We start from the raw sequence: 23,815 nt of genomic DNA on the forward strand, positions 1-23,815 counted from the left end.
GTTTGATCCAAAAGCTCCCAACGAGTGTTGCATTAAGTGCGCGCGCGCGTGTGTGTGTGTGTGTGTGTGGAGTTTTCCTGCACCGGGTTAGAGGAGGGGTTGGAGAGTGACGCTGGCTGCTGCGCCTCGGTGCCGAGCGGAGCGCTTACCTGCAGATGAGAGAGTCGGGGAGGGGAGAACTCGGGGCAGAGCTGCAGCAGCACACTCGCGGAGCGCACGAGAGGGACGTAACGAGCAAGTCCCGAGCAAACGAGGGCGGGAATTAACTCGTGCAATTACCGGAGAAGCATTACGCATCTACCCTTTCTTTCTGGTGCCTCGTCCAGGCAGCACTGGCTCGCTCGCCACGATGAGAACCGACTTCGCTCTGGTCCTGACGGCAGCCCTTCTTCTGGACTCATTCCTGGTGAGATTTCTTTTATTGTCATTATTTTTTACAACAGCTGCTTCTGTAAGTTGTGAGATACGCAGCGTCTCAAGGGGTGCGGGGTTCTTCAAAGCAGTAGCGCGTGAGCTGGAGTAAAAGTCATGTAACGGTAGTCGGATGGAGTCCAGCCTCGGTCCGGTGTGTCGGTGCCGCAGCGGCGCAGTGCTGCTCCGTGTTTCACTACAAGTGCGCTAATTGGTTCGCCAATGAATTTTAATGTTTTCATAAAGGGGAAAAAATAAAATGAAGTCAGTTCAGGATCCAGGAGGCTCTCCGCTCTGATCCTCGGCAGATTTCCTCTGGACCGCTGCGGGGGTCATCACCGGGCTCCTACGCTACATTCTTATTACAGCGCAATCCAATCACCCGAGATGAAACCTTTTTATTCTTTATCACACACATTTAGTCATATCGCTCATTTTTTTTTGCAGAAGCTCCCTCCGTTGAGCCTCTTTGACCCCCCCCCCCCCAAAAAAACCCGCATATGCCTACAACAATTTAACCTCAAAGTTGTGCGGTGCTTTTCAAACCTGCTCGTCGTTTCATCGGTGCCGGTGGACTAACGGCGCACTGAGGAACCGTGCTTACTCTGTCTCTCTGCCGCTTTCCTGACCAAAGCCATGATTTATTTTCATGACATGCAAATCTAGGAGAACTACACAAATTATATTTGACTCCTCCGTTATTCCTCTCCGAAGAGGAGAGAGGGACGAGTGCGTTATGCCGCCTCTGCATTCGGAAGTCCAGCCCTGGCGTCCACCTGTGTGTGTGTGTGTGTGTGTGCGTGTTGTTTTTTGGTACGCACGCACATCCACTTATGTAGCTGGTCAGATCGTTCAATTTCACCAGCAGTGAGCCTAAATGTTAGGTGCGAAGTTTTCTGCAGGCCAGTTCAAACTCACACACACCTACACACACCTACACACACACCTCACACACCTGCAGTGTTCTTTCTGTATGTCTCACTTAACCCAGAGTAGAATATTTAAAGACGGGCTTCATCACGGGCTGCTTTCTTTCATGGAGCGAGTTAAACAGAGCATTTTTTGTTGTTGTCAGATAGCTGATTAAATACCCACACTCTTATATGTGCCTATCCAGGAGCATGCAGTCGATGAACTTGTTGAATATATTTCTGCTACCCGCGGTGCAATATGCCGCTTTTTCTCCCAGGCTCAGGGCCAAAGAGAAGCAAGAAATCAATGGAATCCATGTTTATCGATGTCTTGCTTTGTATTTATCTTCTCTTCCAGAGGAATAATGGCGAGCATGCTTCCGGAGGTCCCTGCCGACCTGGCTTCTCACAAAGCTTCTACTCTGTGCTGATTTCAAGGGATGTACTGCAAGGCCAGGGCGTACGCAAAGGTAAGAGCTTTCATCGGCTGAAGCCGGTGAGAAGAGCTCCCTCTCTGTGCCGAGGCCGGTGAAGGGGAATATGTGTGGCGGTGTGTTTTATAATCGTAGTAGGAGTATTTATGAGGGTTGATGGACATGGAATATTGTGAATTACAGAAACGATCTGGAGCAAACTGAGTGCTGTGAAGTCGGTGCGTCGGTCTGCTGTTGGCACGCCGTGTTGCTTCAGACGAACATGTCTTCGCATATTTTTAAGCAGAAGTGTACGTGGCTATACGACGCAGGCTTTTTTGTTCCGCTCCTCCAAATGCTTGTTTGCTAAATGCTAGAATGTATTTGCTGTTATTGCACAACCTCTTCAATATTCTAATTATCATTATCACCATCCTCATCATCTGTCACCTTCACACTACGTCTTACCCAGCTTGTATGTGTGTTGCTCCAATTACACAGCGAGCCGACCAAGTTTCGAGGGCTTCGATAGTGCAGGAAATGGAATCGACATCCTGTGTCTAATCTGGCACTGCTCCTGCCAATGTGGGCTAATTGCAATTCTCTATTGATCCCAATGGTTGTTTTTTTTCTTGTCTTTTCCCTCCTCATAGCTCAGCTAAGCTGTATTGTTTTGCTGTGGGCGCACAATAGCTCTTTTGTGGGTCGACAGTGTCTTCGGCAGCTGCACAATAAATACGTCTCACTCTCCTTAGCGGTGAGAGACCTGGTGGGGATGCAGCTGTCTAGACTCTCTCCTCTCTCTCTCTCCTCTCTCTTCTTCTTCTTCTTTCTCCCCCCCCCCCCCCCCAGTGTGTGCGTGCACACAGTACAATAGGGTTCAGTATATTATTCCTTGGGTTTGTTTTCTCCCTTGTCTGTGTTTGTCTCTTTTTGCCGGAGTGATAAAAGTTGTGGAGGAAGGTGTCGGCCTGATGGTAGCGTTTCATTAACTTGGGTGTGTCGTCGCCTGGCTGGACGCGGGATTGGATGTGGGACGTTGGTCGCTGGTGGTGAGCTTGCTCCTCTCCGTGTGCGGCAGTGATGTCTTCAGCCCAGCAGGGGGTGTTAACACAATCACAAACGATCCCACAATGAGCCATCACTGCTACGCAGGAGCCGAGTGTTTCAGAGAGCATCATTCATCTGGTTTTGAGAGGTGAAATTGTCTCCGTGTCTCCGTTCAGATGTAAAATGATCGTCGGAGGTCTAACAGGGTTGTTTTCCATATTAAGAATTCAATTTACCCCCAACAGAAGATGTTTTCTCCAGCGTAAGCCTCACAAAAGTCAAACATTGCCGTGTTATCAGAGCAAATAAACCACGACGGTCTCCGCTCATGAAAACATACAGACTTGTCATTCATTTCCCCTAAAATCATATTCACAGCAGATGCTTTTATTTATCATTTATCATTTGTGTCCTCTGTGCCGTTTGAAAGGATCTTGATAAAGTAATATGTGCTTGTCTCTGCCGCGACACACTCACAGCTGCAATGTCATCTTCACGTGCATGTGAGTGCACAGCTGCAGTGGCCAGACGCACGCACACACACACACACACACACGCGCTGTATGTGATTTACAGGGCTCAGGCAGTTGATTTATAGTTGGTGAGGGTGTCACTGGAGGGAGGCAGGAAGCTACTCTGGAAAGGCTTTAATAATAACATTGTTTAACCCAAAACCATCAAGAGGGGGCAGGAGTAATGACACCCACTCATACACACACACACGTGTGTGTGTGTGTATATATGTATGTATGTGTGTGTATATATATATATATATATTTATATTTATATTATATGCATATGCGCCACCGGGGGAATAATGGGAAGGACAGAACTAGGACCTCGGCCATGAGGGTCTAGGCAGGAGGTCGGCAGGGAGGAGGATGTTACGTTTCACATTTAAAATTTTTTAATTACTCTGAAGTACCACATTTCATAAAATGTCCAAGTCTAGCGTAGTTATTGAAACCTCCACAGCAAATATGACGCCAAAGCTGACAACAAACCTCAGGCTACATATTTGACGACATATCCGGTATAAGACTTCCGGTGTGCTTCTTTCGGACACGTCGGTACCTGAGCTGGTACAGTGCTGACGTCCACAGTGCAGCTTCTCAGATTTTCTCCGCAGTCATCACTTTGTTTCGAGAAACTCCACCAGTGCTTGGGCTCCCGTTGGAAAATTAGATCCCCTCCAGTCACTCATCATCCAGAATGAATGGCCTGAACGTCGTATTAAGGTCCCCCGGCCAGCCTCAGGATTGCTATTGTACTTATAAATACATTTTTCTGATGCACTGCAAGCACTCCTTCACTCTCTCTCTCTCTCGCTCGCTCTCTCTCTCTCATCCCCACACACACACACACAATGTCTATGACGGTGTCCTTATACGCTGCCATTCAGTCCAGGTGCAGATGGCTTTTACGTCTCTGACCCAGATCCCTTCTCCCTCCCTCCAGTGCCGCCTTGTTTCTAAATTCACAGCATGGCTGTTGCCCCACCAGGAGGATAACCAGAAGAAATGGATGAGGGAGCTTTGCATTCTGAATAAAACTAATTGTTCAGAGCTGTAATTTCCTCCAGGATAATATTTCCAAAACAAAATCTCTTCCAGCGGGCACCCGGAAGCTTTCCTATGAGGCTTCCTATGAGGCTTTTCCTATGAAGCGCTCCAGAATCCACTTGCCGGGCTGTTACTTCTCTGTAAGCTTTGTATTCCGAAAATCGTTTTGCAACTTAAAGCACAGAATTTGAATTCCAGTTAAGTGTCAATCTCACCCCCAGTTAAACTATTTTCATAAGGGGGGAAAAATGGTTAAATATTGCAAATAGCCTCACAGGATCGTCTGCTTTAGACTTTAAAAATACGCCAAGAATCAGAGTCAAATTCCCGTCTCCTCTACCCAAAATCTGAGCTCACACACACACACACACACACACACTTCAGTGGCCCAGCGTTCTGGTGATGTGGGGACAGGAGTCCACTACGAAGGAGTGACTCATAGGAGCCTGAATAAAAGATGCCAGTTCTTTTTACACGCTCCGTAGGGATGGACAACACATCAATTTTCTCTTTCCCTTCACGCTCAAACTGAATTTGATCGTTTTGATTTGCCGTTTACCTTTTGCCCTAAATCTCACGATACACAGCCTGCGGTGTTATCTGGGTCGATGGCAGACAGGCATCCTCATGGAGAGTAGTCATTGTTGGAATATCGCCTCTTTTGTTTGTGTTTTTGCTGTTCTGCCTAAATAATTCTCATTGTCTCTCTCATTATTAGTTTGGGATCTTGGCGTCTTGCTTTATTCTAATCATATTCAAAGTCCTATCTCTCTGATTCCTTCTCTCTGTTGTTGTTGTTGTGAATCATTCATGTCTTGACTCTGCACCCCCCCCCCCCCCTTCAATATAAACATCTAATCTCCTGTTATAATGCAAAATAACAGCACAAATCCTTATTCTCTCGCCACCATCTGTTTGAACCATTACATGCTTTATGGCTAATTTTTGCGAGGATATTCCGTGGCGGAGACGGCAGCCGCGGCGGTCCGTTTTCTCCTCCATGGTTATTAATTAGAGAGACGCAGGAGGCTGACATTTGTCGGATGTCTCGTAAAGCGGTGAGACACACTGAGGCGCTGGTTTATGCTCTTCGGGCCAAAGGCTAAACTGACCTCGGGGAGCTGTTCCGAAACGCCAGTTGACACATATACTTAACGTGTAACCCCGCGCCTGATGTATGTATCCAATAGTTTTCAAGAACTGTGTGTGGATTTTCCAGAGAGGTTCATATAGATGATTTAGCCACATGGCTGAACGTTTCTTACCCTGTTAAGGTCTAGACATGAGTGGTTTATGAGATAAGCAGGGTGGGGGTGGGGGTTCTACCTGCAGGAGTTCTGCTTTTGATTAATACTGTGAGCCTTGGGGAACCCATGCTGCGGAACAGTTAATGTGCTTTTGTGTACTTGCGTTTTGTGGTCGAGTGCACCGAGGTAGTCGTCCGACGCTCCGTCGGGTATACGCCAGTTTTTTTTAATGTTTTTTTCCGAAGCCGGTAGTTGATGAGGAAAAAAGACAGAAAGCAGGTGGAGGGCATTATTTTTAATGAGATTTTTGACATCTTGTCCCTTTTTGTTTTGAGAGGAGAGACAGAGGGTGAGGGGAGAGTGGGTGAACAAATGTGGGAGACTTCCTGCAGATTGAGTTACTCTGCGCTGTGTGTGTGTGTGTGAACTCTGCATACTTGTCATCTGCTCGGTACATTAAGAGACCTCCTGCCTTGGTATGATGGGCCTTCTGGGGTCCTACAGGACCAAGGTTATGGCCCTCCTGAAGACATTAAACCCGTTTAAATACTTTGCTTGGACTCCAGCTCTTTAATGCACAGATGGTCTGCATGGGCTGAGAGATGACAAGGGGACACTGCTAGCTCTCTCTCTCACATACACACATGCACATTTTGTCTGAGGTTAGCAGGATTTGTTGTTGTTGTTGTTGTTGTTGGTGATGTCAAATTAAGACTCCACAGTGGCTGCTGTAAGGCAGCGGTTCCCAAACTTTTTAGGCCACGCACCCCCTTCTACATCCCGACCGGGTTCACGCACCCCCAACCCCCCCCCCCCCCCACACACACACACACACCTAAAAAAAAAAAAATCAACAGAGCCGCATAAAAATCGGACGAATGAGAGAACAGTTTGCTCGCGCGTGGCGTTTGTTTACAAGATAAAAAACACAAAAACTCTTCCTGCACCGTGCCTTCGAAAAGGTAACGGACGTAACGTTACGAAGGTAACGGACGATTGGCCAGATTGGCCACATCTGTAGGCTTGTCTACTTGCAGAGAGTAAAACTCACTCTTCTTCACGCGACCGACTAATGTAGCCAGGATGTCTTCGGACAAAGCATCGATGCGCGCGACAGTGTTGTTGGACACCGGGATCACATCCAACTTTTTCGCTTCTCTCTCTCCAATCATACATTCCACCATCTCTTTAACATTTTTCCCTCTCCACCACCGCCTCTCCTTCTCCCTATTACGCGGTCAGAATACTACCACAACACGCCGCCTGTCTTCGGCAGAAATGCGCTCATCCACGCACGGGAACAACACCGAGTTGTAATATATACCTCCATAACACCCCGCCACTCTCGGCTCATACCTCCCCAGCAACGAGGCACATCACCCGGTCACAATACCTCCAGAATGTCCCCCGGGTGAAATCCGGGACTTGGTTTTATGGTTCAGAGTGGCGGGCGCTCACTCGTTGGCGCTGGGACGCGAGGTCTCCAGCCGCCCCCGCCGTGAGGCACCCGATCGTCAGGTCTGTCAGCCCTCGGAACAGGCCGCGGGGCAATAACTTGTGGGTGGCGGGGTAGAGGCGACGCAGATCACAGAAAAATAATAAAGACTAGAGTACAGCAAAGATATGTTGATGAGAAGCGTATTTGTACGTCAAACACAAACGTAATCAGCGAGAAAATACGTTCGTGGTAAAACGTAATTGAGAATGCATTTTAGTTTTGGGGGAACGTAATTTTTAGGAGACAGGACTGCACCGCCATTACATTTTTCCTCTCGCGCACCCCCTAGAGGCAGCTCGCGCATCCCCAGGGGTGCGCGCACCCCACTTTGGGAATCCCTGCTGTAAGGTGTCCCTGCTGTCTTTGGGAAAATAGTTTGTCAACAGGAGCAACAGCGATGCGAGGCGCTCCCAGGGCTGTTCTTTTGCTGGGATGTGGTGGACAGGGATTACACCAGCTGGATAACAATAAGCCTACAAGGCTGTTTTCTCTTTTGCGCGAGTGTCACACTGACCATGTCCTTCAGCTAGGCTGCTGTCAGAGGGAGAGAGAGACACTTTGCTCTCAACAGGGTGGAAGAGCTTATTGTGAAAGATAAGGCTCTGTCTCCTGAAGCAGCGAGCACATTCATCATATGTGGTGCCCTCACTGCTGTCGCACATACATGCAAACAAACACAGAAAGCCATTGTGGCTCTCTAAAACTAAAAGGGATGTTGATTCCTCCTCCCAGTCCGCCCACTTACTCCAGTACAGCTTTGGCCCTGGGCCCCACACGCTGTGGCGGCGTCCTCCTCCCCACTCACTCCTCCACTGCCGCCGTTTGTCTACGGCAGCATTTTAATCACTAATTGATCACGTCAGAAATGAAGCCGCAGCGAAGCCGCAGCGAACCAACAAAGTGATGATTCAGCCATCACGGCTCCGGCGCTTTTGTAAACTTTGTCGGTGTGCCGCGATACAGACAGGCAGGAGGAGTGGCGAAGACATGGATGACACCATTTTGCAGTTCAAGATTATTTTAGTCTTATGCTGCGTTCACACCGGTCGCGTTGATTTTTTGACGCACTGCAAAAAAGCGTCCAACGCACTGCAAAAAAGCGTCCAACGCGCCGCCGGTCGTGTTCACACCAGACGCCGCAAAATCTCGAAGCGCCGGAGAGGGGGCGTGGTTTATCGTCCTGGAAGCCTCGATCTAACCGCCATTGTTTTCCGCCGTCAACCGGAGGAATAAGGACAATTTCTGCTCTGTACGTGTTGTGGAAGTCCCTCAAACGTCGGAATGCCAAACGCCGTCATGTCTGGTTCATAATATTGTTCAGAGGAGCTCCGTGGATTGTATCGAGCTGTATTCACTGTGTCTAGCAAGCCACCGGTCGCTGTTTACTACAGCTGTAGGAACACAAAATAAACTGATTTGGCTGTGATTCAACGGCAATAAACCGACAAAAAGGGACTCCGAAATAACTACGTAATGATGCCGATTTGTACTTGTCTTCTCCGACAAAAAGGGACTCCGAAATAACTACGTAATGATGCCGATTTGTACTTGTCTTCTCCGACAAAAAGGGACTCCGAAATAACTACGTAATGATACCGATTTGTAGGTTACTGGTCTTATCAATGGAGCTCTGATGGATCGGTGCTAGGCTATGCTAACATCGTAGCAGCTCCACCAGCACTCAATAACGTCACGTAGACGTAAATACGGCAGCGTCTATTTATTGTTTGTACCGTATGGTTTACACACACACATGCATACACATAGTTTGGTCCGGTCTCTGTTGATATGAGGTATCGTAGCGCTCTGGGTGAACACAGACGGCGACAGGATTTATTTCCTGATTCAACAACGGCAGGAAGCCAGTGACGACAGGGGGAGCAACTCAACGCTGATAGGCTATCGCGCCACAGCGTCACGCGATTATGTCGCTGAAGTTGAAAAATTTCAACTCGCGCGTTGGCGATTTTGCGGCGTCCAACGCGTCCACCGCGTCCACCGCACTGCAATAACGCGTCCAACGCGCCGCGGGATCGCAAAATCGAGGCGCGCCAGTCTCATCGCGTCTGTGCATAGACTTTGTATGTAATCTCGACGCGCGTCAAAAAATCAACGCGACCGGTGTGAACGCAGCATTACAATTTCAACTTTTCAATTTCTATTGAAGCACAGAGCAAATTAAATAATGCATGAGCTCAGTTTGGGAAATTCTCGTCTTCTCTGAAATCCAAAAGCATAATTAAAGAGTGGTGAAACTAAAAGCTCATTTACAGCCATTGTTATGAAAGTTCCTCATAACAGTGGTATAATAAAAAACAAGAAAAGGGGTTCAGCGTCCTCCACCTCTAACCCAGCCCGCACTTATCTCTCCTCCCTGTTCCCCCGGACCAGATCCTTATAGTTAAATTAAAATCACACTTTTCCAATCAACTAAGAAGTCTATGATCTCTCTGAGAATGTGGGCAGGACGAATCCCATGTGTCTGGGCCCACTTTATTCACCAGGCTAAAAGCTAATAAGGGGCTAACAAGGCCGCTTCCAGAGGAGCTCTGATCTTTGCAAACGTTGTCTGATGATTCGTGTCGAGATAGATTTGAACTTTTTCTGTTTTTGACTGATTGTTATTGATGTCGTTACATCTCCTTGTCCTTTGGGGCAGAGTTAGCTGGCTTGTCAAGTGATTGTTGAATCGTTGCTCGAGGACATATTTGGCAGAGTTAGTTGTGGGGTGGGGGGGGGGGGTTGCAATCAAGTGTAGACCTTCAAAGTAAAAGCTTTTTAAATCACTCAACCTCATTGATGCAGAGCTGCAACTAACACTTATTGTCATCTAAGAATGTGGCAGTTGTGTTTTCAATTGACACATCGAATGACAAGATGTCAGAAAATGGTGATAAGTTACTACCACAAGTTTTTTGGAGCCCAAACTGATGTCTTCAAATGACTCACAAATTACGATTTAAATATAAAACAGCTTAAAATCCTCATATTTTAGAAGCTTGAACCAGTGACTGTTTTGCTTTAATTTTAACTCAAAAGATTGATTGGTTGTTGTCCCTTTTCTGTTGATCGACGAATTATAATTGACTAGTCATTTCAAGACTGCCGGTACATGTCATGTTCAAAGTCATTTCTTATTGTTTGATGTGGTTTGTCCACCACTGTGTTGATAGAATTGTTCAGTATAATGGCAGCGGAGGAATGAGCTGCTGTTCAGAAGATCAGAGTACATTGAGCTCTGATCTTTCATCTCCGGTGTGTCCCTCAAAATGCTCGAAAATGTTAAGACATTGATGCAAATAATTAAAAGTACTCCATGTGCGAGTGTATGTTTAGGAGCATGCATCTATCCATTTTCATGTATGACGTTGTAAGGCATGCTGGGACATTGCCAAAAATCAATGCACGCAGTGCGTAGAACAGGAACGGGGCGACTGAGTTGTTGAATCTGCGTCGCTGTCATTAAAGTAAAGGGTGATGTTTGAAGAGTTAATCTGCTCATATCTGAATGTTCAAGACAAGGTTACTGTGAAGCCGCCATTTCTAAACTAAAACACACTTTCACTGTTTTTTTTCCAGAGAGGCAGCAGATCAGAGTTTTTAATAAGTTGCGTGTGTATTTCTACTGCAGTGCCTGCTGCAGTGTAATCATTTAAATACAGTACTGTGCTGTAAAAAGTCCAACAGGAGTGTAAACAGTCATTTCTTTTTACGTTTATCTATTCTAGCCAATGGCGTTGGAAAGGCTTGCTTCTTATGAGAACCTGAAGAATCAGGCATGTGGAATATTCATTTCATCATTTCAATATCACGGCTTTCTACTCTTCAGTGCAGCGGGTCACTGCTGTGGAGAACTTTCATCATTCTTTGGCTGATTTTCTACACAACTCTGAATTAGGAGCTGAATGCTGAAGATCGGTTTGTGACTCTGCAGCGTTTCTCTGCATGTAAGGCTGAAGGAAAAAAAAAACGGACTTGTAACACTATTGGACAAGCCACATGATTAAATGGAGGCTATAGCAGCCGTTTCAATCCTCGGGACCGACAGACTTTTTAAAAAGCACACTGGCCAGAATCCCTTTTCTTCTCCATCTCCCTATCGGTCGATTGTCTTTTCCAGCACATCAGAGGAAGTGGCGAAGAGCGAGGGTCATGAAAGGGCCCCCGCTCTCCTCCTCTGGGCCCGGGAGAATGTAGAGGAGCAGATAAGTTGTCTCGCTCCGAATCTGAGAATGATCAAAAACAAAGTGAATCCTGTGGCCACGAGGGAACAAGCTCCTGTGAGGGGAGGGGGGGAGGGGGGGGGATGAGTTCGAGGGATGAGGGGACTACTTTCTCTGCTCTGAGTTAGGACAGGAGACGGGTTCACTCCATAACACTCGATGCTTCATGAGCTATGCAGCGGAGGGTCGCTGGTCTTGTATGATGATTGGCATACTGTTGGCCTCAGTGCACAGCGGAGATAATAAATGTTTTTACTGCCCTTCTCTGAACTGGGTTGTGGGAGAGGTTAGTCACGCACAATTAGATATAGCACATGCATAGGTTTTTACACCGTACAGGCGCGCACACACACACACACACACACACACACACACACACACACACACACACACACACATCATTGACTGTCCCCAGAGGCAGGATGCAAGGCCCTGGTCTGGTAGGTGGGTGAAAGGATTACAAAGTGATGGTGTAATCCAGCTGTCAATCACACCTCATTCGCAAACATAGGTTTCAGAAACTGGTAGACAGGGGGGGGGGGGGGGGGTATGGGAGGGTTAGAGACAGTAGGAGTGGTAGGGGAGAGAAACTAAGTAAAGGAGGAATGATGCGGGTATAAGAGAGTGGGAGGAAGAGGACACCAAAGAAAGCAGGGGAGGCGGAGCAGAGGTAACAGCCTCACTATTCTGCTCAGGGGCCTCTGCGGAGAGTTTTTATGAAGCTTTCATCTGCCTTCCCTCTCCTCCTTTGCTTCCCCACCACCAGCAGCACTAACAAACGCAGATGCAGGGAGCCCCAGCCATGTCAGTCACGTCTCAAACCCACAGCTCTGCTTGTAATTCCCTGATTAATTAAGAACAGCGATTTGTTAATTTAATTGTAGTTGGGTTTTTTTTTTTCCTTCTTCATCTCCCCCTCTCTCGCTATCGCTCTCTCTCTCTCTCGCTATCGCTCTCTCTCTCTCTCTCTCTTTCTCCTGCCGCCGCTTGCTCCCTCTCATCCTCTTGGCAGGCTAATTTGCCCTGCAGCTTTGAGGAGGGGAAATTAAAGGTATAAGCAGAGGAAGCCTTCAGATGGTTTATTAAGAATTGATTTGCCACGGTGGCAGAGAGAGACGGACCCGTAGGGAGATGCAGGCTGACGTGCCTCCCAGGCAGACCCCCCCCCCCCCCGGGCTGTGTGGGAGACAGAAAAGCGAGACAGAGAGAGATGGCATGGGAGCAAATCGAGATTATTGTAATGCTGCCTAGGTGTCGGCACTGGGTGCATTTCAAAACCGCCGTTGACCAACCAACACCACCTAACAACATCTGGATCCACTGAACTCTCCTTCAGCTTGTGGCTAATGCCTTTCACATGGTGAATTAGTTGCCAGCCTATTTGCAGAGCCCAGTGGTAAATGAAAAGGCGCTTTCTAACAAAAAAAAACGATACAAAAGCAGCAGCACACCCCTGTCGTGAAACATTTGATTTCTGAATTCACATTAGCATAGCCTGCATGCTCCAAAAGACCCCCCCCTAGGAGAAGTTTCTGTGGAGGCAGTGCATCTTATCACCCCTGCACCTTCATTTACAGCTGGTCAGACACCAGAGCCACATGAGTGTATTGACTCTCCAGTCAGGTTCGTCTGCCCCGGCGTGTTCCTTATGTCAGGTGAGGTTGTTGTTTCTATTTCTAATCTGCAAGAGTTGATTGTCCACTGCTGCGTTTCATTTCCCCTCATCACACAAGCGTGGCATTTCTCATTATCCCCTCGCTTAATTGATGCACAAGTTATTCATAGTTTGGGAAATCACAAAGTTTAGTGATGACAATTTGACAGTTCCCCGTTGTGTTTTAAGGAAACAGGTTTCAGGGACATGTTCTTTGTTTTTCTTTGTGTGTGTGTGTGTGTGCGCGCATACATCTGTTTTTGTGTAAGACGGGTGCGAGTGTGTAAAACCGGAGGTGCCGGTTGGTGAAAGATTGAACTCGAGAGAAGTTTCTTTCTCTTCCGGGCGAATGAGACGAAAACAGAAGAAATTAATGGAGAAGCAGAATAAAGACGCTCGTTGGGACGGTGATAAAAGACTTGGCCCCTCTCAGCAACAACGGCGTCGGCATCCATGATGAAAAGGATTCACGGAAGAGAAGCCGAGCGTAGTAGCACCATCTCAGCCATGTGACAGGCAACATGTATAAGCTTGAATTAGCTGCCAGTCAGAGGGGCTTTATATAGCTTCACACATCCTCATTCTCATCGGCGATGACTTATATTATTAGGCGTGGAACAATGCAAACACAGGAAACAAACATCTTATCAGCCACGATAAAGGCACAGTTGGCATTTCTCTTCAGATGAAGACCATCATTGAGCTGACAGGGCCGGTAGAGATGCGAGCTGCTCAAATGAAAATACTTTTTTAAAAGGTTCTTGCTGGTTGGCGCTTGCTTTGACTATAAAGTACTTGTGCTTGACGTGCTGCAGTGTGATAACTCTGTTCAGGAAATACGCATCTTAGTGGTTTGGTTTCCAACCAGCGACTGGCAGCATTTTGATCCGGGAGTTTAAGTAGCATGTGGTCTTTTTTTTTTACCTTAACTGGAATCTCGCCTCGGGCCGCAAAAGCCCGGGAGGAGTGAGAGGAGGGTCCGTGGAAATGCTGAGTCGGATGTGGAGAAAATGGAGACAAATGATGCTGCGTTGAAGGGCAAAACTGTGTTCTGTTATCGCTAAGAAGGTAGAATAGCCTGCTCCAACTTATGGTGGAAGACGGGGAAACATCTTTCATCCATTTGATCCACATTTCCACTCGAGCCGAGGAGAGGCCAGTGCCTTCTGAATGGAACTGTGCCGTCGAGGAAAAAGTCATTTTTCTTTGAAGCGCGCGCGCACACACACGCACACACACACACATACGATTGCTGCAGTGTGCATTGCAGCGCCGCTTTTACCAACGTAGAGATTTACGGAGCGAGTCAAAACGCTTGACAAAGTTAAACGCGATGTCGCATCGAATCCATCAAATATTTCCAGCTTTGTTTATCGCGTGTCTGAGTTTCACCAGGCATGATGTCGCTTGCGTGTGTGCTGCCTTTTTTGGATGTCAGCATAGAAGTGATTTGTCCTGCGGACTAATGAATGAGGCATCCTGCTCGTGGGATGATATTAGGCTGGGTAGCCATTCCTTTGTTGTGATTAGCTCCATGCACTCTCTTGACAAATTGGTCTGTCCTTACCTCACAGCTGAAACACTAATCTATGCCAAAAAACAAAAGAAACTCCTTCCACCTAACAGAACACGTGTGTGTGTGTGGCATAGATTGATGAAGAGGGATAGATTGAAAGATATAATTGAGTTAACAGTTAAAACAAGAGACTACAGCCGCACTCGTGGCTCTCTGAGGATGTCTAGTATAATAATGTTTGCTGTTAAAGCCTTTACACACCGGGGGGGGGGGGGCCAACAGCGTTGCCTATTTGCCAGGATCCAGAGCAGCGTCTGCCACTAAGGTAAATTGTTGTATAGCCTAAGCTACTGCACCATTCACCTAAAGTCCTTGTATGTGTGCTTGGCAATAAACAGCGTCTGATTCAGAGTCTTCATCAAGGCAGTAGTAACGTGTGCTGTCTTGGTTCGGCCTATGGAGCCTCCGTAATGTTTGCGTTCATTGTGACAGGACGCATGACAAAAACATACGTGCAAAACATTCACACGGAAAAAACGCTTCCGGTGTGTAAAGGCCTTCGTATCACAACTGTCTTCTAATGTTTAAAAAGTACAGCTGAAGGACCGATGGAAGTGTCTTTAGTTTTCCACGTATTTGTTCATACCAAGGTACTGAATAACATGCATTTTGACCCGATGATGATGTCGGATTCAGGGATCAGTAAAGTTCAGCGATATATCCTGAGGGGACCACGGTCGTCTCCACCAAATTTCCTGGCCCTCCATCCACTACGTGTGACATTCTCAACCTCCAAAAGTCAGCGGATTGTGAATATTTCATTCATTTCTGAGTAGGAGAACACTTGTTAGTCATCTGTAGCTGGGATACAGTCTGACCTTATTGCCTACGGAGGACTTTTGGTCTGCACATTGACAGCGCCCACTAACCCATGCCGATGTCTTGACTCTCGTGAGGCCACAATCTGTGTGCTCACTGTGCGAGAGGCCATCAACAGCTGCCTAGCCGACTAAAGTAAAGAGCTGGATGCCAACTACATGCAACTCGCGTGTAGCGATGCGTGATTGTGCTCGATCCCCCATTAGTTTTGCCAGCATCTCTTTTTTCCCACTACGTCTATATGACTAGAGGGTTAAGACTCTACCAAGTAGCAGAGTTTGCTCCTTTTACAGCCAGTATGAGCGTGCCCCTAACTGGTTTTAGGAATGTTATTCTAGTCCTTGTTGCGTCCATATACTTGGCTCATCTTCATATTCTCTCTTGTGGTAAATCCGCCATCGGGTCTTGAAGTGTCTGTGTCAGCGTTTGAATATGAGCATACTTTCTGTCCTAACCACTGAATGTTTGGACAGAGAACTCCACAGCGTTCGGTAAATTCAGAGCAGACTGCGAGCAGATTATTTTCCTTCTTAATCTGTTTGAAAGTTTGTCTTGGAAATGAACACATACAACATCGAATTCCATCCCTTCAGCAGCTTTAGGGAGATTTCTATGTATTTAACTTTAATTTAGATACCAGTGCACAGAGGTGATTGTGTTGGCGGACTTGGTCTGAAACTTTTTAAACAATGGAAGCCCATCAATTCGGCCACTTAAGATAGTGTTTATTGAATTAAGCAGGCTCTGGATGGGTGACCCGAGGTGGAAGACAAAGAGGTTGTATATATTACAACTATCTGATGGGACGTCTTCAAATTAGGCATGAAGTCTTCTCAGGGGAAAAGGGATTTGCTTATCTTGGACTTGGAGGAATGGGCTCCTCTTCTCTTTGACGACTGTAATTGAGCCTATAGGTCTGCACGACATTGGAAAAGAACTGACATTGCAATATATTTTGTTATTGCAATATATATGGCGATATGAACAAATACAAAATGAGAGCAAAGTTAAGCGGCTGGATCTATGAAGAACTTTGTGCAGCAAACAATTCAATCATAAACACTTTGGTTGTGTTGATGTTAATTGGGATGACAGCAAAAGGAAGTCCCACAAAGCATTGCAAATGAGACGGGGTCTGTGTTTCAACACGGGTAGGACGGGTTGCTGACATCGTCTTGTGGTCGGAGACGCTATCCGCCTTCATCCCTCACCTTTCCAAGCCGGCCTACAGTCCGGTTGTGGCGCAGGGCTACAGGGAAATGCTCCAGCGAGAGGATCCTCCCACACCGAGCGGCCGTCGCTGACCCGCAGAGTTGAATCCCCCCCCCCCCCCCCCACATCCGGGACCCGACCTTTTGAGAAGTGTAATAATATATACAGTTCATTATGAAACTGTGTCAGGCCAACCTAGACAGTAGCTTATTAATGGGAAGCACTGGGTTAGTCGTGAAAACTGAGAAACGTTTTCTTTTTGTATCAAGTTGTAGCAGGACGTGTTCGAGTTCATTTGCAGACTATTGCGGATGATGAAATGATGAATATTATATTCATTGGGCCACGGAGAAAACTTGCTCAGGACCAAAGTATTAAGACGTGTTTACAACATCAGGCCTCGTGTAGTACTAGTGACATGATAGTCCTGATTGTTAGTACATCAGGAACAATGCCAGTCAGAACCCCCCCCCCCCCCTTACCGAGGCAAGTGGAGACTCTTATCATTGATTTTCTCTTTTCTCTCCTCTGTTCACTCGCTGCAGCGCTTCCCAACTTATCTGGCTCTGACAGAACAATGCTGCAGTAGGAGGGCACTCAAGGACAGATTCGATTGTTTGGGGATTCTCATTCCTCATTTGTCCCAAACTTCTCGCTCTGTCTTTCCCCCGTTCTGTAGCACGGCCCTGCCTCTGTGATACTGTTTATGCGCCTCTTATCACCTGCAGTTGCAACTTCTGCAACCCTGCTTCCGCTCCTCGGCCTGAAGAGTAATCACTGCCTTGTATGCCGTGTGTACTCCTCGTGTGACCGTGTTCATTTTGTGTGAATAGTTATAATGTATCGAAAAATGCAGTAAAGGTTAACATGTGTGTCAGTCCGTCGGTGTGTGTTTTGCTTTTGTTCCTCTGGTGGTGGCAGCGCCTCCTCTGTCTGAGCCGCGGTGATTACTGTGCTTCACTGCCTCTGTAGAAGTCAATGAAGCCGAACTCATTGTCTCTCTACATGGAAGTCAACAATTGTGTGAATTCCCTAGCGACATCGCAGCCACTGCTAAACCATCTTCCTGCATTTTTTTATCAGTCTCAAAGTGTCTCTGTTTGTCCTTTTGTCTCTCTCTCTCTCTCTCTCTCTCGCTCTCTCTCTGTTTGTGTGCGGTTGCTGTTTCCACATGCCATTGAGTTCTAACAGGGGTAATTGAGCTTAAGTGTTGTGATTTAATTCCCATGTATGTATTTCTGTATTTAATTTGAGTCATGGAGTCTGTTTAAGATTGCTAACAGCATCATAATCTAATTTACAAACAGCTAGAAGGCAGCTCATTGAAATTGTCATGTTTTCTTTTGGGGGGGGGGTTAAAATGGATTTTAGACATTTAAAGGGATATTTCTTTGCAGACTTATAGTGCAGACTGTTTCGGGTCTGTTTATGTCGTTAAAAACAGCATCCCACGCCACACTCTGCCCCCCCCCCCCCCCCCATGGCTGTGTGTACAGTAACCGTGTCCCAGTGCTGGCGGAATGGAGAGAAAATGTTATCATGAACTGTGCTGAAGCTGAAACCACTGCGACCACACTGGCAGCTCAATGGGAGATCGCCAGTTGTCCTCGATCCCATACTCCCTTTTGATAATGTTTAACCTTCACACTGCACTGCTGAGCACATTAGATGGAGGAGAGGTTCAAACCCAGGCAACCTCAGTGGAGTGTGTGAGAGGGGATGGGGTGTGTCGTAAAGAAAGGAGGTTAGCTCCGTGGAATGTGTGTGTAATGGGACGGCAAACCAAAGCCAGAGATGCTGAATGTGATCGGTGGCTTGGGTTAGCCAATTGTGGGATAGGTTGCGATGAGATGGGAGGCGATGGATGGTCCTCTGAGCATGTGGATGGAAGTCGTACTCCAACTGTTTTTGCCCTTTCTGAATGTGGATGGAAATCAAGTGAGCCAGCACGAGTCATTCATTTCTCCAACAGGTGTTGTAAATTAGCATTTCGCTACAAACACTTAACACAATGCATCTGGGCTTTGTGCATAAATGTATGTTACAATTCTAATGCTACTGTGATGTCCATATCAAATAAAATAAACATAAACATAAACAACCTTTTTTTTACTTTTACGAACAGATTGTGTTGGTGTTGTATGTGTATGACTATGAGACAGATACGTAAGGTACACCGGCACATCTAAAATCCCAAGGGGCGCAGCGTTACGCCGGCTGTGTTCGGTTCAATGTAAGAAAGAAAAAACGCTTGTGAGGTGTTTTAATCTTTACAGAAGTACTGCTGGATCTCTGTTCAGAGGGGCTGATGAGAGAAAGTGGCATATGTTGTACATGTTCCCAATTAATAAACAGTTCAAGATACTTTGATGTTCTTACAATGAAGAATTGTCGAATCATTAAATAATGCAACGCAATTATCAGAAGGCTTATAATAGACCCAGTGATTGGGATCGCTATCGCCCGATACGCATTCCAGCGCTCCTGACCGGAGCTCCCTTTGGAGGGTATTTAAGGTAATAGATGCAAAACAGAAGACATTTCAACCAGTAGTGTACACAATGTGTGCTTCCAGTAATGATGGAGAGAGAGATTTTTACACTCAAAGAGAGCAGGGTCTTAGTCGGGGCAGGGAGTACAATGCAGATGTTAATGCGATTCTATTGTCCTACTAATTGAGTATACTTATGCCTGCTAAAACAGCGCTGATGCAATTTATGCGTCAACACACACACACCGAGAGAGGGGGCGAGAGAGAGCCAGTGCTTTGCATGCCAGTTGCGTGCTGTGAGAGTCTTTCGGGACCAGTTAGCTTCTGTTGCCATGTTTAGAGTGTATAAATTGGTCCGCAGTCGTGTTGGCTCACAAACTATCCTCCTCATTGTCCATTTGTTTCCATCGTTAAAGGCTCTTTAATAGGCCAACTGTGGCATCTATCTTAAATAGCTGGCTTTGCAGAGGTTAACTTAAAGCTAAGTAAAAATATTTTTCCCCCTTCAAGCGGTCTATTTAACCTCAAGTATGCATGAGGTGGGGGGGGGGGGGGGGGGTAGCCTGCTGAACTAGGCCAGTGGAGACACTGACATTTAGACTCAAAGGCTAATGGGATGCCTGTGTCCGCCCCTGCGCTTGCTAGCTCACTGTCGGCGTTCTCAGATCAGGACCGACTAGCCGTTGCTGCTCTTCCAGACCATCTGGAGCCCCAATGCGCTCTCTCTCTCTTTCTCTTTCTCTTTCTCTCTCTCTCTCTCTCTCTTTCTCTTTCTCTCAGATGTGTCGGCTTTTTCATTCCGTCTCCACGTCTGGCTGGTAGGTCAGCGTGGCTCTCTGGTGACTGCAGCTGAAGGCTCAACTCATCTCACACTGAGAGGGCCGTGGGGAGGCCACAAAAGAGAATCTCACTGTCTCCTCTAATGGAGGCCAGGGACACATGGAGCTTCTGCCCTTACAGTGGTGTGAAGCAAGGCCTTCTTCAGACCAGTCATTTATTCTGTCTAAAGGCTCATTTATTCCATCCCAAGGCTATGTTGTGAAAAACATCTCTAATGATGATAGCATTGCCCAGTGGGGTGAGATGTTGGAACGATCTTCCATTTCCTGCGAGGTGTCTTCGCGTGACCTATTCTTTGACCCCCCCCAGGGCCAAAAGCTGCCTATTGGAGCCAGAAGACTCATTTGCCATAGCTCAAAGGCCATCTTAACGCCGACGGTAAACTCATACATCACCGATGCACATCCTCAGAATACTCTACTACCGCACGCCGCTTCAATACCGTTGCACTTTAGGGAAATGGATGCTGTGGCCAAAGTTTTAACAAGATCCTGAAAGTGCAATACAAATGAAATGTCTCATTTTTGAATTGTATATTCATCCTCACTTCAGAAAAGTAACCTGGAGGGAGGACCGCCCTGGGGACTGGACAACTTGGGGGATTTGAGTTGGCGACTCTCAGATTCTTATGGACAGCGGTTCAGGACATTCGTAGCCCAGGATGTGAAAGGACACCTGTTATAGGAGTGTTCTTGAATGTTAGATTTAAGTGTTTTCTGTGCTAATGGAATTGCTCATGTCCCCCAAAAAAGGCAGAAACATTTCACGGAGGGAAGAGTGAGCGAGAGAGGTTTGTTTTGCTCTTGGAAATATCAACTTAATTAGGAGGAGCATATCATTTACAAATCCAGCCTGACATTTAGGGTGCTGGCAGGTGATGACGGAGAATCGTATTTCACTCGTGTGATGAGAGGAATGCCTTCCTGATTGAAGAGGGGCAATGTCTACAGCACAGCCCTTTTCCCAGGTGTCACAATCAGTCCTGTAGTAGCAGATGTTGCATTGGTCTCCGTCCACAACAGCGCCGCATGTCAGCTTTCATGTCCTGTTTGAGTTACAAGTGAAGCAAAGTCTTGTTTTCCGAGTATTTTTCAGTAATGAGTTTGACAAAGAGGCGAGCCCCAAACCTGGTGCTTCAAACATCTCTTCAGAAACCATTGATTCCGATTCCTTCTCGTCCCACTTGTTCTGAGAAGACTTGCATCATCTTTGAAGACGTGCCACCTCCAACGACTCAGACCTCAGCAAATGCCACCGTTGGCACTTCTTGTCCTTCCAGACCTTCTCTTCTATTCCGGGCCTTTACAAGGCGGCCTGAGTGGTGGCGAGCGAAACCTACAGCACGACCATCTGTTCCAATCATATCGCTTCATCTGTGATCCAGTTCGGCTGCGGCATGTTACTAAGAGACGCGTCCCAGATACAGCATGAAACATCAACGCGACGCAGCAGCGCTACAAATCTCCCTGGCACGCACAGAGACAGAGTGGAGCAGGCAGACGTTTCTTATAGACACTCAGTCAGCGACAAAGTTCGGGCTGTGCTGGATAGGAGACGGACTACCGCCTCTTAACATCATGGAAATTGCCTTTGTGAACAAGAGGCTCCGACAGGCCCAAGGTCCACTTGAAAAAGGATATTGGATGGCTGCTGAGACGGAGCTGTTCTCCGTCTATATTTGGCATTAAAGGAGTAGCGCTGACTGACGGTGGTCCGTGATCCAAGAGGAGGATCTGTGGATATCTGGGATACTTCCTCCTCAACCCCCCCACATACACGCACCTCCCTTACAGCGAGATAATGAATAAGCTCACCCCCCTGCAGTCTGTCTGTAAGTGATAAATACACATTACCCACAATTACTTCTGCGCTTTGTAACTGCAGATCTGGTAGCAACAGTGCGCTGGTTCTCGCCATGCTGTTTTATTATAATTTATGACGGCCTCTCAATGGCACCACTGCAGGGAGCTGCTTTAGCGGTTCTACTGTATATGCACTGTAGTGTGCAGCTGAGGGAGACTGCCACGCCGCCCCAGAGAGCGATTGTACCTCGCTGCTCTGCCGCCGGTGATGAATGTCCTCGGATCCTCGGCTGTGAGGCCCTTCACTCCGGGTTTATCTCGCACAAACAAATGTGAATAAAAGCTGCAGAGCGTGATTTGTTTCCCATTTTAGCTATGCGCCACGCACTCTGATATCCACACACCTAAAGCACTTGACTCATTTTGAGACAAAAAAAAACGACGGCTAAAATTGAGTTCGCATATTCCTTTCAGTTGAACAGGATTGACAAATTCAGCGTTTTCTCAGACAGCAATGCTGAACACATCGCCAGAGCTGTGAGAGGTCATTTCTGAGGAAGCGGCCTTATCCGTCTTCCCTTCCAGAGGGAGAGGAGGAAAGTGGAAAAAGAGAGGACAGGAGATGAGAGCAGTATAGAGAGGAGGTAGATACATGTGGTGCGATCTGAGGTAGCGGTCTGACAGAGTCTGCTGCTTTTGTCCTGCGGAGGCTGAAGCTTCAGACCCACACTGGGAAAAAGAGCTGCCACCTCAAATCCAGTCAGGAAATAAGTCGCATGATGGGATTTGTGTTCACAAGGCCTCATTTTGTAAAATATGTTTGCGTTGGAAATCGCATACCAACCATAAACATAATCAAAATATGGACGTAGTCTCCGGTTTCTGAGGAGTCCTGAAGCTCAAAGTGGAAGGCTCCGGCCGGCGAGACACAGCCTAACTAGTGGCTAATCCAAAATTTGGTCAAAGAGATGGATCCTAGGTGAAGCTGAGGCTGGCCCGGCTGATGCAGGTGGACTCTGTGTTGTACCAGCTAGCGACGTGGTACAGCATCTACACGTCAACTAAAAGCAGCCGTCAATTATGCCTACCTTTTAAGCTTGAACGTAATTCAAACATGAGTTATATATAAATTCACCTCAAATACAGTTGGAGAAAATAGCTTTAGAGATCACAACCGTTTTTCTACCAGGCTGTAAAGATGTTTATTTCAGCTGTAAAGCTGGGTATTTTAACATGGGGGTCTATGGGAATTGACTCACTTTTGTAGCCAGCCTCAAGTGGCCATTTCAGGGAACTGCAGTTTTGTCCTGCATTACCTTCATCCTTTCAGCACTGGAGATTGCTGCTTGATACTAACATACTGCGTGCTACATATTTAATTAGTATGTGCTGCATACTGCTAACTAAGTTTACAAGTAAGTTTGGCTTTACCATCAGACTGCTTATACTAAAGTATACCACCAAGACGTCTTCTCAACATCAGTGTGTCCAGTAAGCTCACGTTGCATGCTCAGAAGTTCTTAGTTACACAGTATACATGTGCGCATTTCTCACGTACACAAAACCCACGGACTAGGCAGTCAGAACGTGGATATATATATATATATATATCTGCTAAAATGTGAGCTGCCCACACAGCAGCTCAAATGAATATCCATCACAGCTTGTTGGTAAATAGTTTGTACACCTCATTGCTACTTGGTTTATGCATCTCTTTGAAGAGATGGTTCATGGGAAGGACACAATGAAGCGTCTTTGTTTCATTTGAAATGTGTGGAGAGTGTTTGACTGAGAGTGTGCTCTATGAGCCACAGTGTAACAAGCTCAGAATAGATCATTTGCCCTTTTCGCTCTAACGCAGACATCGCAACAGTATCACTGGTGAGAACTACTGCAGGCAGTCGAGGATGGGCAAAACCCATTCGTATGCTCTCATTCTAGCTTAGCATTAACATGGACAGACGCTAATCTGTTGTCCAATTACGTGTCTGTCCATAAATGATTTGGGCTTTGTTTAAGTTCATCTACCCCAAGACCTGTCCTGTACTGTATCAACACACTACTTAGTACCTGACCACTCAGGGAGATGTGAGGTGTGTGTGCACT

The 23,815-nt window shown here is 46.8% G+C and overlaps 1 protein-coding gene across 1 annotated transcript in view; it reads left to right on the top strand.

Annotated features, from left to right (window-relative positions):
• Nucleotides 1-340: 340 nt before the first annotated feature.
• Nucleotides 341-23,815, top strand: part of LOC306781100 (cadherin-4-like) — a 200,194-nt gene continuing 176,719 nt past the window's right edge. Inside the window, exons 1-2 of the mRNA XM_079273787.1 lie at nt 341-406; nt 1,681-1,792. Of these exons, the coding sequence (XP_079129913.1) occupies nt 350-406; nt 1,681-1,792 (169 nt within the window). The 5' untranslated portion in view covers nt 341-349. The remainder of the gene's footprint in view (nt 407-1,680; nt 1,793-23,815) is intronic.

Source organism: Melanostigma gelatinosum (assembly GCF_949748355.1).
Source record: "Melanostigma gelatinosum genome assembly, chromosome: 8".
NCBI lineage: Eukaryota > Metazoa > Chordata > Actinopteri > Perciformes > Zoarcidae > Melanostigma > Melanostigma gelatinosum.